Below are 16520 nucleotides of genomic sequence, written 5' to 3'. Positions count from 1 at the left end.
TGTTATTTGATCCATTTTGGGGGGAAAAAAATCTAAAGATTTAAGGGTTAAAGACTGACAATGATTGCAAACAGGGTATTTTTAAAAGTGTTTTGTGGGCATCTCACCAACAGAGGGAGACCTGAGCCTGAGCCAGAGGTCTGCGACTGCTCTATCAGGTCCTTCAGAGACTCTCCAGGAGGAATGTATGTTTCATCTTGTTCCAAACCGATGCTGTACCGAGGACGAGACTCTTGCCGCTTGTACCTGTAGAATCATGTTATTCAGCAAGCAATCATCAATACTCCTCTAATAAAAAGTATGAACTGCACGGCACTTTTCCAAATTAAGGAAGGAAGCAGTGAGGTATCATCACTGTTCCATGTGATTACCTGAAGTAGCAGAAGATAATAATGGCAGCCAGTATAATGATGCACACAGTGACTGAGATCAATAGTGCCATGTGGTGGATCTTCCAATCGACATACACTAGACAGGAAAAGATTAAATAATTTTCAAAAGTGACATCTAAAACATTTCATAATTTTATTTGTTTCCCAGTTTGTCCCTATTAGTCACACTCCACTTGAGTAATTTGTGTTCAAATCAAATTCCCCTCATAATTTTTCTATTTTCTTCTGGCACACTGTTTCTTCCCTTTAGACCTGGGAACAGCGGCAGGAAGCCCTCATCCTGACGTCGATGAATTCTCCTCCTGTTCCCTGATGATAAGGTTACAGATTGATGACTGCCTTCAGCATCTGCAGAAGCCAGTGATTTCCCTGGGAATCTTTACTTACTGTTTCTCAAATATAGTTGTGTACAGACCTTGGTTTAAACTAGACGGCTTGCATTAACTCTCTCACTCTCCAAAATGACATATGTCCGAAAATTTTAATATTACATAAGAGTATCAAAATAGGATACTTTTTTAAAAAAATTATATATTTATTGGAAATGTCAATGTTCTCAAAACTATGCTAATTTTTATATACTCAATATTTGTAAATTAATTACTGCATCAATGCGGCATGGAATGGAGGCAATAAGTCTGTGGATATGTTAAGGTGTAAAGGAAACATGTTGCCCTGATGACCTTCAGGGCAAGGTCATCTGCCTTGTTGGCTCTGGTGTCTCTCATCTCCATCTTGACAACACTCTATGGATTCTCAATGGGATTCAGGTCAGGCCAGTTTGCTGACCAATCCAGCATGCCAACACCACGGTCACTAAGCTTGAGGCCCAACACCAGCAGATGACATGGAACCCCAAACCATCACTGTAGAAACTTCACACAGGCTTTCAAGCAACATGGATTCTACACCTTTGCACTCTTCCTCCAGACTCTGGGACTTTTATTTCCAAATGAAATGCAAACTTTGTTTTCATCTAAAAAGAACACCACTGTTCAAAAATCCAGCTCTTTTTTCCACTTAGCCCAGCTAAGACACTTGTAACCTAAGTTCAGATTTGTCTGAACATGGCTCTTGTCTGACTCCAGCTTCAGTCCATTCCATGTAAAGCTCCTCCAACTCATTTTAAGGATATTACTCAACAGTTGTCTTAAGGTTGCAGTTATTTCTGTCACTGGAGTACCTATTCCTACTTTTTCCTTTCACTCAACCTTCTTTGTTTAGATACAGCACTTTGTGAACAACAGCTTCTTCAGCAGTGACCTTTTGCAGCTACCTTGTAAAAGGTAAATAGTCGCATTTGTCTATGCGACTAGACAAATGTCTAGCATTTGTCTATGCGACTATTTGTCGCATGCAACAAATAGTCGCATTTGTCCAAGCGACGGTCTTCTTTATGACTGTGTTGTCTACTGACCTGAACTGAGTGATCAAGAGACCTTTGAAGGTATTTGAGTTAATTAGCATATTGTGGTTTAACACTGTGAGTTTCAAACATTTAACTTTACCAATATTCAAATTTTCTGAGACATTTCAGAGTTGTAAGACATTACCGACAAAATTACAATGAATAAAAGCCTGAAATATTTCACTACTTTTGTAAAGAGTCTATAAAATGAATAAATTTCAAGTTCTGCAATGTTGACATTTTTCATAATAATTTCTTTGTATTTGTATATCATTGTATTATCAGTTTATCATTACACTATGACTATACTACAATATGAACTGGATGAGAAAAAGAGAGAGACAACGATGACAGTGTAGAGAAAAACTTACGAGGCGGTTTGAGTGGGGGCAGTGTCGGATGAAGGTTTCTGTTACAAAAATCTTCATCCGTGCAGCACTGTAACGATTTCCTCTCATGGGGGAACACCGTGTCCTGAGGACACAAAAGTCATAAAAAGTTGAGCCTGGTATTAGTATTTAGTACGTACAGCACCTTTCACAATTATCGACAGTGGGGGTAAAAAAAAAAAAAAGTTGAAATAAATGTGTCTCTTGTTGCATCTTGGCAATATCACACTGCAAACTACTATGACTATCTCAACTGAACTTTGAGATCTTTGATATTGTTTTTCATCTTTCATGCTGTGCTGGATGTGATTCATAGATGTTGCCACAAAATACATTTAGTTTAAAGGTAGTTCTACCAAAAACTAAGGAAATGTATGAAAATCTTTTATTCAATCCCTCATTATTCTACCACTTTGTAAACATAAACCTTTTATCAAATACTTCTAGGCAAGAAAAGTTTAATCTATCTTAATGTGTGAGAGAAAATGGTTGCCTTTTTAAATGTATACAAATATCTAGAATCTAACTGTATCTACCTTTAATTAAGCAAAAACAAACATAATAACCAGATTTATAGCTAACAGAGTAATTTGGTTTTTGTTTTCTAACACAATCATTGGAAGTCTTGCTATTTAAAATTATTTAACCAATATCAATCACAGAAGATTAAAAAGTGTGTGGGGAAAAAAGGATATAGAATTGAATTGTGATGTTCAAACTCACCCTGCACTGAAACTCAGATCCGACCAGCCCCAGGCAACCTGCAGTGAGGACCGGTACTCCGCCCTCCTCCTCCACCATTTTAAAGCAGTACCCATCCGTCCTTCAAAAACAAGGAACATTCAGACACAGAAAAGCAAACTAAACAGATGGATCTTTTATTAAAACATGGACTTATGTTGGTTCTGTGTTGCTGCGTTACCTGCATGTGTTGTTAATTGAATCATCAGGGCAGTGGTGGTAACAGTGACACCACAGAAATCTTTGAGAAGACAAAGCAGGAACCGTGCTGCCTAATGCCTTCTTTCCATTCTCCACTGTTTCCTTACTGGACGCCTTTAGCAGCATACTGTCCAAAATGTTGCCTATGAACAAATTAAAAGCAAAAAAACAGGCAGATTTAAACCTTAGAAATGACAGATCTGTTTTATTCTCTACAAGTCAAACAATAACAGGGAAAATGAACATTAAACACCAAAAATACATAAAATAAAACAGAAGTTGATTTTTTAGAAAACAGACAAAGAAAAAAAGTATAGCTCAATTAACATTTTTATTGAACATCAAAAATGTTGACAGTTTCTGATTCTTTATGTTGTGTGATCTAATCAGATACTTCTGCTTTTTTTAGGCCCGAGCAGCAAAGCGCTGCGAAGGCCTATTGTATCTGTACTGTTTCTTATTATTATTAGGCCCGAGCAGCAAAGCGCTGCGAAGGCCTATTGTATCTGTACTGTTTATTATTATTAGGCCCGAGCAGCAAAGCGCTGCGAAGGCCTATTGTTTCTGTACTGTTTCTTATTATTATTATTACGATTCTGCCCCCCCAAAGAGGCGCCTTTTTGGGGGCTTTATCATATTCAAAAACTCACCAAACTTGGCGGTGGCGACTAGAAAATTTAAAAATTTTGAATTTTAAGGTTGTCGCAAAAATCGCAAAAAAAATTGCTGAACGGCGGCAACTAGCAATTTTCTGTTGACACAATGGTATGAACGTACTTCATCGTAGAGACATGAAATTTGGTACACTTGTAGAGCTCACCAAAAGACTCAGAACTTACATTTAATGTTATAAGCCAACTATCACAGAAAGTCGGCCATTTTGTATTGAACGTCCATTTTTTACCTCGATTTTGACGTTTACAGCCTTCGTATTTGATCGAACTCCTCCTAGGGATTTCGATTGATCGACTTCAAACTCGGTCAGTCTGATCATAAGGCATGTTTGATTTAAAGTTATCAAATTGGTGAGTTTTGGAGCATGTTGAAGGGGGGTTAGCAGGGGTCAAAGTTCACCTACTCGCCATGAAACACGAAACTCTTATATTTCCTATATAAAAACACATAGAGGGACCAAACTTTCAGTGATTGATCGGCATCAGGTGCCCTACAATACCCTATGGTGAAATGATGACATCACTTAGGCCACGCCCCCTGAGAACAGGAAGTGTCATGTTTTACTGTGAACGGTCGCTATCTTAGCCCTTTGACCTAATCAACATGAAACTGTGTCCAGAGACAGAACACATGTTGGTGTGTTGTGGATTCCAACCCCGACCGGCTTTGACATAGCAGGTGGGCGTGGCGGTGTGGCGAAGTGACCTGTAACGCCGTTGCCATACGTTTGGCTCTGAATTCCACAATTTCGGGCCCAGCTGCTCCAAACTCACTAGGATGGATCATTATCCACCCACCGACAGGAATTCATAACAAAATGTGGTGGGCGTGGCCTAATTTCTCTATAGCGACCCCTAGAGTATTTTAAATGAACAGCCCTAAGCCATGCTTTAACCTAGAATTACGAAACTTGGTACACATGTGTATCTTGTCAGGACGTACAAAAAAGTCTATTACAGCCATGGTCAAAACCCAACAGGAAGTCGGCCATTTTAGATTGAAGTTCATTTGACCTCGATTTTGACGTTTACAGCCTTTGCATTTGATCGAACTCCTCCTAGGGATTTCGATTGATCGGCTTCAAACTCGGTCAGTCTGATCATAAGGCGTGTCTGATTTAAAGTTATCAAATTGGTGACTGTCTGAGATTGCTGAAGGGGGGTTACCAGGGGTCAAAGTTCACCTACTCGCCATGAAACACGAAACTCTTATATTTCCTATATAAAAACACATAGAGGGACCAAACTTTCAGTGATTGATCATCATCAGGTGGCCTACAATACCATATGGTCAAATGATGACATCACTTAGGCCACGCCCCCTGAGAACAGGAAGTGTCATGTTTTACTGTGAACGGTCGCTCTCTTAGCCCTTTGACCTAATCAACATGAAACTGTGTCCAGACACAGAAGACATGTTGGTGTGTTGAGGATTCCAACCCCGACCGGCTTTGAGATAGCAGCTGGGCGTGGCGGCGTGGCGAAGTGACCTGTAACGCCGATGCCATACGTTTGCTTCTAGATTCCACATGTTTCGACCGAGCTGCACCAAACTTGGCCTGAGTGATCCTGGAGGCTTGCCCATCAATCCTACGTCATCACATTATGACGTCATCTAAGCCCCGCCCCCTCGGAACCGGAAGTGCCGTTTTTTTCCTTGGAAAGCTCTGTTTATGGCTCTCTTGACCTAATCAAGTTGATTCTGTGTTGGATGACAGATAGGAAGTTGATCTCGCTTGCTTTAAAGTGCCAAGAGTTTTCAATGGCGGCAACGCCGTTCGTATACGTTTGCCTCTACATTCCACATATTTTGACCGAGCCGCATCAAACTTGACCTGAGTGATTCTGGTGGGATGCCCGTCGATCCTACGTCATCATATTATGACGTCATCTAAGCCCCGCCCCCTCGGAACCGGAAGTGCCGTTTTTTTCCTTGGAAAGCTCCGTTTATGGCTCTCTTGACCTAATCAAGATGATTCGGATGATAAGCTCTGTCAATGCTCGCTGCTGGCTGAACCGTGTGGGCGTGGCCACATGGCCAATATCAGTCCCTCGCCATATGCATACGTTTGGCTCTTACTCACGCATAGATCATCCGATTGACGCCAAACTGGATATGTATGACCTTTGTTCACCTCTAAAGAGCCCAACGAGGTTGAGATGTAATTTGGCTCCACTGCGCCCCCTAAGTTAATACATCGGCCGTATGTCCTCGACGCATCGACCGATCTGCACCAGATTTTTCGACAGTCGTCGGGGTGCGCCGCCGAACGCATTCACGCGTGTCGACCGGTGGACGGGCGGGGAAAATGCGCGACAGCTCCTGCGGCGGCTAGCGGGCGGCGGTGCTGGAAACTGCGGCGGAGCTTCCGCGGTGGGGAGCGGGCTGCGGCTCTGGAAACCGCGCGAGAGCTTCTGCGGTGGCCGGAACCCCCGCGGTGGCCAATAGGCCGGAGCGGCGCTTGCTGCGAGGGCCGCCCGAGGCTGCTTGCAGCTTTAATTAGGCCCGAGCAGCAAAGCGCTGCGAAGGCCTATTGTTTCTGTACTGTTTCTTATTATTATTATTAGGCCCGAGCAGCAAAGCGCTGCGAAGGCCTATTGTATCTGTACTGTTTATTATTATTATTATTATTCTTATTTTTCTGCCCCCCCAAAGAGGCGCCTTTTTGGAGGCTTTAGCATATTCAAAAACTCACCAAACTTGGCGGATGCATACGGGGAGTTTAAAAATTTCGTATTTTAAGGTCGCCGCAAAAATCGCAAACAAATTGGCTCAACGGCGCCACCTAGCAATTTTCAAAAGACCCATTGCTATTCACTTACTTCATCGTAGAGACTTGAAATTCGGTACAGTTGTAGAGCTCACTAACACGCTCAGAATTTACAAGTAATGTCATAGTGCAAGTATCACAGGAAGTCGGCCATTTTGTATTGAAGGTCCATTTTGGACCTCGAGTTTGACGTTTACAGCCTTCGTATTTGATCGAACTCCTCCTAGGGATTTCGATTGATCGGCTTCAAACTCGGTCAGTCTGATCATAAGGCATGTCTGATTTAAAGTTATCAAATTGGTGAGTTTTGGAGCATGTTGAAGGGGGGTTAGCAGGGGTCAAAGTTCACCTACACGCCATGAAACAAAAACCTCTTATATTTCCTATACAAAAACACATAGAGGGACCAAACTTTCAGTGATTGATCGACATCGGGTGTCCTAAAATACCCTGCAGTGAAATGTTTTTTTTATGTAGGCCACGCCCCCTGAGAGCAGGAAGTGTAATGTTTTACTGTGAACGGTCGCTATCTTAGCCCTTTGACCTAATCAACATGAAACTGTGTCCAGAGACAGAAGACATGTTGGTGTGTTGTGGATTCCAACCCCGACCGGCTGCGATGAAGCAGGTGGGCGTGGCGGCGTTGCGAACGCCATCGAATTTCGTTTGGCTCTGAATTCCACAGTTTCGGGGTGAGCTGCTCCAAACTCACTAGGATGGATCCTTATCCATCCCCGAACAGGAATCCATAGAGATATTTGGTGGGCGTGGCCTAATTTTTCTATAGCGACCCCTAGAGTATTTTAAATGAACAGCCCCAAGCCATGCTTAAACCTAGAATTACGAAACTTGGTACACATGTGTATCTTGTCGGGACGTACAAAAAAGTCTCTTAGAGCCATGCTCTAAACCCAACAGGAAGTCGGCCATTTTAGATTGAAGTTCATTTGACCTCAATTTTGACGTTTACAGCCTTCGCATTTGATCGAACTCCTCCTAGGGATTTCGATTGATCGACTTCAAACTCGGTCAGTCTGATCATAAGGCATGTTTAATTTAAAGTTATCAAATTGGTGAGTTTTGGAGCATGTTGAAGTGGGGTTAGCAAGGCTCAAAGATCCCCTGTGATTGACTGTGTAATATGTTACACAGTCAATTACAAAGGGGATTATTTTGTCATGTGTGGGGCAATGCTGCCCTCTGGTGTCGAATTACTGAAATAATTAAACTATTTCAGTAATTTCAGTAAATCGACACCAGAGGGCAGCATTGCCCTACGGAATGACAGTTCAATGTTGAATTAAAGAGGAAAAAATTAAATAATTTGTAATTCTAACACAAAAAATCACAGAGACACCAAAGTTTGAGATATTGATCATCCTCGGGTGTAGAATAATATCCAATGGTCAAATGATGACATCACGTAGGCCACGCCCTCTGACAACAGGAAGTCTCGTATTTTACTGTGAACGGTCGATAACTTCTGCACCAAACTTTGCACGAGTGACCCTGGTGGGATCCTTGACGACCCTATGTCATCATATTATGACGTCATCTAAGCCCCGCCCCCTCAGAACAGGAAGTGCCGTTTTTTTCCTTGGAAAGCTCCGTTTATGGCTCTCTTGACCTAATCAAGATGATTCGGATGATAAACTCTGTCAATGCTCGCTGCTAGCTGAACCGTGTGGGCGTGGCCAAATGGCGAATATCAGTCCCTCGCCATATGCATACGTTTGGCTCTTATTCATGCATAGATCATCCGATTGGCGCCAAACTGGATATGTATGACCTTTGTTCACCTCTAAAGAGCCCGACGGGTTTGAGATGTAATTTGGCTCCACTGCGCCCCCTAAGTTAATACATGGGCCGTATCTCCTCGACGCATCGACCGATCTGCGCCAGATTTTTCGACAGTCGTCGGGCACCGCCGCCGAACGCATTCACGCGTGTCGCCCGGTGGACGGGCGGGGAAAATGCGCGACAGCTTCTGCGGCGGCTGGCGGGCGGCGGTGCTGGAAACTGCGGCGGAGCTTCCGCGGTGGGGAGCGGGCTGCGGCTCTGGAAACCGAGCGAGAGCTTCTGCGGTGGCCGGAACCCCCGCGGTGGCCAATAGGCCGGAGCGGCGCTTGCTGCGAGGGCCGCTCGAGGCTGCTTGCAGCTTTAATTATTATTACGATTCTGCCCCCCCAAAGAGGCGCCTTTTTGGGGGCTTTATCATATTCAAAAACTCACCAAACTTGGCGGTCGCGACTAGAAAATTTAAAAATTTTGAATTTTAAGGTTGGCGCAAAAATCGCAAAAGAAATTGCTCAACGGCGGCAACTAGCAATTTTCTGTTGACACAATGTTATGAACGTATTTCATCGTAGAGACATGAAATTTGGTACACTTGTAGAGCTCACCAAAAGACTCAGAACTTACATTTAATGTTATTAGCCAACTATCACAGGAAGTCGGCCATTTTGTATTGAACGTCCATTTTTTTCCTCGATTTTGACGTTTACAGCCTTCGTATTTGATCGAACTCCTCCTAGGGATTTCGATTGATCGACTTCAAACTCGGTCAGTCTGATCATAAGTCATGTTTGATTTAAAGTTATCAAATTGGTGAGTTTTGGAGTATGTTGAAGGGGGGTTAGCAGGGGTCAAAGTTCACCTACTCGCCATGAAACACGAAACTCTTATATTTCCTATAAAAAAACACATAGAGGGACCAAACTTTCAGTGATTGATCGGCATCGGATGTCCTAAAATACCCTGTGGTGAAATGATGACATCACTTAAGCCACGCCCCCTGAGAACAGGAAGTGTCATGTTTTACTGTGAGCGGTCGCTCTCTTAGCCCTTTGACCTAATCAACATGAAACTGTGTCCAGACACAGAAGACATGTTGGTGTGTTGAGGATTCCAACCCTGACCGGCTTTGAGATAGCAGCTGGGCGTGGCGGCGTGGCGAAGTGACCTGTAACGCCGATGCCATACGTTTGCTTCTAGATTCCACATGTTTCGACCGAGCTGCACCAAACTTGGCTTGAGTGATGCTGGTGTGATACCTGAAAATTCTATGTCATCAGATTATGACGTCATCTAAGCCCCGCCCCCTCAGAACAGGAAGTGCTATTTTTTTCCTTGGAAACTTTCATCTATGGCTCTCTTGACCTAATCAAGGTGATTCTGTGTTGGATGACAGATAGGAAGTTGGTCTTGCTTGCTTTAAAGTGCCAACAGTTTTCAATGGCGGCAACGCCGTTCGTATACGTTTGCCTCTACATTCCACATATTTTGACCGAGCTGCATCAAACTTGGCCTGAGTGATCCTGGAGGCTTGCCCGTCAATCCTACGTCATCACATTATGACGTCATCTAAGCCCCGCCCCCTCGGAACCGGAAGTGCCGTTTTTTTCCTTGGAAAGCTCTGTTTATGGCTCTCTTGACCTAATCAAGGTGATTCTGTGTTGGATGACAGATAGGAAGTTGGTCTCGCTTGCTTTAAAGTGCCAAGAGTTTTCAATGGCGGCAACGCCGTTCGTATACGTTTGCCTCTACATTCCACATATTTTGACCGAGCTGCATCAAACTTGGCCTGAGTGATCCTGGAGGCTTGCCCGTCGATCCTACGTCATCACATTATGACGTCATCTAAGCCCCGCCCCCTCGGAACCGGAAGTGCCGTTTTTTTCCTTGGAAAGCTCCGTTTATGGCTCTCTTGACCTAATCAAGATGATTCGGATGATGAGCTCTGTCATTGCTCGCTGCTGGCTGAACCGTGTGGGCGTGGCCAAATGGCGAATATCAGTCCCTCGCCATATTCATACGTTTGGCTCTAATTCAAGCATGGATCATCCGATTGGCTCCAAACTGGATATGTATGACCTTTGTTCACCTCTAAAGAGCCCAACGGGATTGAGATGTAATTTGGCTCCACTGCGCCCCCTAAGTTAATACATCGGCTGTATCTCCTCGACGCATCGACCGATCTGCACCAGATTTTTTGACAGTCGTCGGGGAGCGCCGCCGAACGCATTCACGCGTGTCGCCCGGTGGACGGGCGGGGGAAACGCGCGACAGCTCCTGCGGCGGCTAGCGGGCGGCGGTGCTGGAAACTGCGGCTGAGCTTCCGCGGTGGGGAGCGGGCTGCAGCTCTGGAAAACGCGCGAGAGCTTCTGCGGTGGCCGGAACCCCCGCGGTGGCCAATAGGCCGGAGCGGCGCTTGCTGCGAGGGCCGCCCGAGGCTGCTTGCAGCTTTAATTATTATTACGATTCTTCCCACCTCTTCGTGTGCCTTTTTGGGGGCTTTATCATATTCAAAAACTCACCAAACTTGGCGGTCGCAACTAGAAAATTTAAAAATTTTGAATTTTAAGGTTGTCGCAAAAATCGCAAAAAAAATTGCTGAACGGCGGCAACTAGCAATTTTCTGTTGACACAATGGTATGAACGTACTTCATCGTAGAGACATGAAATTTGGTACACTTGTAGAGCTCACCAAAAGACTCAGAACTTACATTTAATGTTATAAGCCAACTATCACAGAAAGTCGGCCATTTTGTATTGAACGTCCATTTTTTTCCTCGATTTTGCTGTTTACAGCCTTCGTATTTGATCGAACTCCTCCTAGGGATTTCGATTGATCGACTTCAAACTCGGTCAGTCTGATCATAAGGCATGTTTGATTTAAAGTTATCAAATTGGTGAGTTTTGGAGCATGTTGAAGGGGGGTTAGCAGGGGTCAAAGTTCACCTACTCGCCATGAAACACGAAACTCTTATATTTCCTATATAAAAACACATAGAGGGACCAAACTTTCAGTGATTGATCGGCATCGGGTGCCCTACAATACCCTATGGTGAAATGATGACATCACTTAGGCCACGCCCCCTGAGAACAGGAAGTGTCATGTTTTACTGTGAACGGTCGCTATCTTAGCCCTTTGACCTAATCAACATGAAACTGTGTCCAGAGACAGAAGACATGTTGGTGTGTTGTGGATTCCAACCCCGACCGGCTTTGACATAGGAGGTGGGCGTGGCGGCGTGGCGAAGTGACCTGTAACGCCATTGCCATACGTTTGGCTCTGAATTCCACAATTTCGGGCCCAGCTGCTCCAAACTCACTAGGATGGATCCTTATCCACCCACCGACAGGAATTCATAACAAAATTTGGTGGGCGTGGCCTAATTTCTCTATAGCGACCCCTAGAGTATTTTAAATGAACAGCCCCAAGCCATACTTAAAGCTAGAATTACGAAACTTGGTACACATGTGTATCTTGTCGGGACGTACAAAAAAGTCTATTACAGCCATGGTCGAAACCCAACAGGAAGTCGGCCATTTTAGATTGAATTTCATTTGACCTCGATTTTGACGTTTACAGCCTTCGTATTTGATCGAACTCCTCCTAGGGATTTCGATTGATCGGCTTCAAACTCGGTCAGTCTGATCATAAGGCATGTCTGATTTAAAGTTATCAAATTGGTGACTGTCTGAGCTTGCTGAAGGGGGGTTACCAGGGGTCAAAGTTCACCTACTCGCCATGAAACACGAAACTCTTATATTTCCTATACAAAAACACATAGAGGGACCAAACTTTCTGGGATTGATCGTTATGGGGTTACCTAAAATACCCTGTGGTGAAATTATTTTTTTACGTAGGCCACGCCCCCTGAGAACAGGAAGTGTCATGTTTTACTTTGAACGGTCGTTATCTTAGCCCTTTGACCTAATCAACATGAAACTGTGTCCAGAGACAGAAGACATGTTGGTGTGTTGTGGATTCAAGCCCTGACTGGCTGCGATGAAGCAGCTGTGTGCGGCGGCATGGCGAAGTGACCTGTAACGCCGATGCCATACGTTTGCTTCTAGATTCCACATGTTTCGACCGAGCTGCACCAAACTTGGCCTGACTCATCCTGTTGTGATGCCTGACAATGCTATGTCATCATATTATGACGTCATCTAAGCCCCGCCCCCTCGGAACCGGAAGTGCCGTTTTTTTCCTTGGAAAGCTCTGTTTATGGCTCTCTTGACCTAATCAAGTTGATTCTGTGTTGGATGACAGATAGGAAGTTGATCTCGCTTGCTTTAAAGTGCCAAGAGTTTTCAATGGCGGCAACGCCGTTCGTATACGTTTGCCTCTACATTCCACATATTTTGACCGAGCTGCATCAAACTTGGCCTGAGTGATCCTGGAGGCTTGCCCGTCAATCCTACGTCATCACATTATGACGTCATCTAAGCCCCGCCCCCTCAGAACAGGAAGTGCCGTTTTTTTCCTTTCAAAGCTCTGTTTATGGCTCTCTTGACCTAATCAAGATGATTCGGATGATAAACTCTGTCAATGCTCGCTGCTGTTTGCTGAACCGTGTGGGCGTGGCCAAATGGCGAATATCAGTCCCTCGCCATATGCATACGTTTGGCTCTTATTCAGGCATGGATCATCCGATTGGCACCAAACTGGATATGTATGACCTTTGTTCACCTCTAAAGAGCCCAACTAGGTTGAAATGTAATTTGACTCCACTGCGCCCCCTAAGTTAATACATGGGCCGTATCTCCTCGAGGCATCGACCGATCTGCACCAGATTTTTTGACAGTCGTCGGGGAGCGCCGCCGAACGCATTCACGCATGTCGCCCGGTGGACGGGCAGGGTAAATGCGCGACGGCTCCTGCGGCGGCTAGCGGGCGGCGGTGCTGGAAACTGCGGCTGAGCTTCCGCGGTGGGGAGCGGGCTGCGGCTCTGGAAATCGAGCGAGAGCTTCTGAGGTGGCCGGAACCCCCGCGGTGGCCAATAGGCCGGAGCGGCGCTTGCTGCGAGGGCCGCCCGAGGCTGCTTGCAGCTTTAATTCTTCTTACGATTCTGCCCCCCTCTTCGTGCGCCTTTTTGGGGGCTTTATCATATTCAAAAACTCACCAAACTTGGCGGAAGCGACTAGGCGGTTTAAAAATTTTGAATTTTAAGGTCGCCGCAAAAATCGCAAAAAAAATTGCTCAACGGCAGCAACTAGCAATTTTCAACAGACCCATTGCTATTCACTTACTTCATCGTAGAGACTTGAAATTCGGTACAGTTGTAGAGCTCACTAAGACGCTCAGAATTTACAAGTAATGTCATAGTGCAACTATCACAGGAAGTCGGCCATTTTGTATTGAACGTCCATTTTTTTCCTCGATTTTGACGTTTACAGCCTTCGTATTTGATCGAACTCCTCCTAGGGATTTCGATTGATCGGCTTCAAACTCGGTCAGTCTGATCATAAGGCATGTCTGATTTAAAGTTATCAAATTGGTGAGTTTTGGAGCATGTTGAAGGGGGGTTAGCAGGGGTCAAAGTTCACCTACACGCCATGAAACAGAAAACTCTTATATTTCCTATACAAAAACACATAGAGGGACCAAACTTTCAGTGATTGGTCGTCATCGGGTGTCCTAAGATACCCTGTGGTGAAATTTTTTTTTTACGTAGGCCACGCCCCCTGAGAGCAGGAAGTGTAATGTTTTACTGTGAACGGTCGCTATCTTAGCCCTTTGACCTAATCAACATGAAACTGTGTCCAGAGACAGAAGACATGTTGGTGTGTTGTGGATTCCAACCCCGACCGGCTGCGATGAAGCAGGTGGGCGTGGCGGCGTTGCGAACGCCATCGAATTTCGTTTGGCTCTAAATTCCACAGTTTCGGGGTGAGCTGCTCCAAACTCACTAGGATGGATCCTTATCCATCCCCGAACAGGAATCCATAGCGATATTTGGTGGGCGTGGCCTAATTTTTCTATAGCGACCCCTAGAGTATTTTAAATGAACAGCCCCAAGCCATGCTTAAACCTAGAATTACGAAACTTGGTACACATGTGTATCATGTCAGGACGTACAAAAAAGTCTCTTGGAGCCATGCTCTAAACCCAACAGGAAGTCGGCCATTTTGTATTGAAGGTCCATTTTGGACCTCGAGTTTGACGTTTACAGCCTTTGCATTTGATCGAACTCCTCCTAGGGATTTCGATTGATCGACTTCAAACTCGGTCAGTCTGATCATAAGGCATGTCTGATTTAAAGTTATCAAATTGGTGACTGTATGAGCTTGCTGAAGGGGGGTTACCAGGGGTCAAAGTTCAGCTACTCGCCATGAAACACGAAACTCTTATATTTCCTATATAAAAACACATAGAGGGACCAAACGTTCAGTGATTGATCGTCATCGGGTGTCCTAAAATACCCTGTGGTGAAATTATTTTTTTAAGTAGGCCACGCCCCCTGAGAACAGGAAGTGTCATGTTTTACTGTGAACGGTCGCTATCTTAGCCCTTTGACCTAATCAACATGAAACTGTGTCCAGAGACAGAAGACATGTTGGTGTGTTGTGGATTCAAGCCCTGACCGGCTGCGATGAAGCAGCTGGGTGTGGCGGCGTGGCGAAGTGACCTGTAACGCCGATGCCATACGTTTGCTTCTAGATTCCACATGTTTCGACCGAGCTGCACCAAACTTGGCCTCAGTGATGCTGTTGTGATGCCTGACAATGCTATGTCATCATATTATGACGTCATCTAAGCCCCGCCCCCTCAGAATGAATTAGAGAGATCTTCTGTGTAATTACATAATAAACAGTACATGTTCGTCGTTTGTAGGGCAATGCTGCCCTCTGCTGGCCACTGAAATAGTTTCATTATTTCAGTAATTCGACACCAGAGGGCAGCATTGCCCTGCAGATGAAATTCTTCGATTTTGTAATACACAGGAAAAAATGAAAAATTGGTATTTCTAACACAAAAAGTCACAGAGACTCCAAACTTTCAGTGATTGATCGTCATCAGGTGGCCTACAATACCATATGGTCAAATGATGACATCACGTAGGCCACGCCCCCTGAGAACAGGAAGTGTCATGTTTTACTGTGAACGGTCGCTCTCTTAGCCCTTTGACCTAATCAACATGAACCTGTGTCCAGAGACAGAAGACATGTTGGTGTGTTGAGGTTTCCAACCCTGACCGGCTTTGAGATAGCAGCTGGGCGTGGCGGCGTGGCGAAGTGACCTGTAACGCCGATGCCATACTTTTGCTTCTAGATTCCACATGTTTCGACCGAGCTGCACCAAACTTGGCTTGAGTGATGCTGGTGTGATGTCTGAAAATTCTATGTCATCAGATTATGACGTCATCTAAGCCCCGCCCCCTCAGAACAGGAAGTGCTATTTTTTTCCTTGGAAACTTTCATCTATGGCTCTCTTGACCTAATCAAGGTGATTCTGTGTTGGATGACAGATAGGAAGTTGGTCTCGCTTGCTTTAAAGTGCCAAGAGTTTTCAATGGCGGCAACGCCGTTCGTATACGTTTGCCTCTACATTCCACATATTTTGACCGAGCTGCATCAAACTTGGCCTGAGTGATCCTGGAGGCTTGCCCGTCGATCCTACGTCATCACATTGTGACGTCATCTAAGCCCCGCCCCCTCGGAACCGGAAGTGCCTTTTTTTCCTTGGAAAGCTCTGTTTATGGCTCTCTTGACCTAATCAAGATGATTCAGATGATAAACTCTGTCAATGCCCACTGCTGGCTGAACCGTGTGGGCGTGGCCAAATGGCGAATATCAGTCCCTCGCCATATACATACGTTTGGCTCTAATTCACACATGGATCATCCGATTGGCGCCAAACTGGATATGTATGACCTTTGTTCTGCTCTAAAGAGCCCAACGGGTTTGAGATGTAATTTGGGGAAAATGCGCGACAGCTTCTGCAGCGGCTAGCGGACGGCAGTGCTGGAAACTGCGGCAGAGCTTCTGCGGTGGGGAGCGGGCTGCGGCTCTGGAAAACGCGCGAGAGCTTCTGCGGTGGCCGGAACCCCCGCGGTGGCCAATAGGCCGGAGCGGCGCTTGCTGCGAGGGCCGCCCGAGGCTGCTTGCAGCTTTAATTTTTTTTTATAATTTATTGCTTGGTTTTAAAATGAGTA

At 45.1% G+C, this 16520-nt stretch overlaps 1 protein-coding gene across 4 annotated transcripts in view; it reads right to left on the bottom strand.

Moving 5' to 3' along the window:
* The window catches only part of bmpr1b (bone morphogenetic protein receptor type 1B), an 80254-nt gene that overhangs the window by 3908 nt on the left and 59826 nt on the right, over window positions 1-16520 (bottom strand). For all 4 annotated transcript variants that reach the window (XM_023344138.1, XM_023344139.1, XM_005794955.3 and 1 more), the window contains 5 exons: window positions 3112-3274; window positions 2913-3012; window positions 2172-2274; window positions 372-468; window positions 108-246 (listed from right to left, as the gene is read on the bottom strand). In XM_023344138.1, the coding sequence (XP_023199906.1) occupies window positions 108-246; window positions 372-468; window positions 2172-2274; window positions 2913-3012; window positions 3112-3274 (602 nt within the window). The remainder of the gene's footprint in view (window positions 1-107; window positions 247-371; window positions 469-2171; window positions 2275-2912; window positions 3013-3111; window positions 3275-16520) is intronic.

Source organism: Xiphophorus maculatus, chromosome 12 (genome assembly GCF_002775205.1).
Source record: "Xiphophorus maculatus strain JP 163 A chromosome 12, X_maculatus-5.0-male, whole genome shotgun sequence".
NCBI lineage: Eukaryota > Metazoa > Chordata > Actinopteri > Cyprinodontiformes > Poeciliidae > Xiphophorus > Xiphophorus maculatus.
The sequence above is the reverse complement of the archived record's forward strand: the minus strand, read 5'-3'. Positions and strand labels throughout refer to the sequence as shown.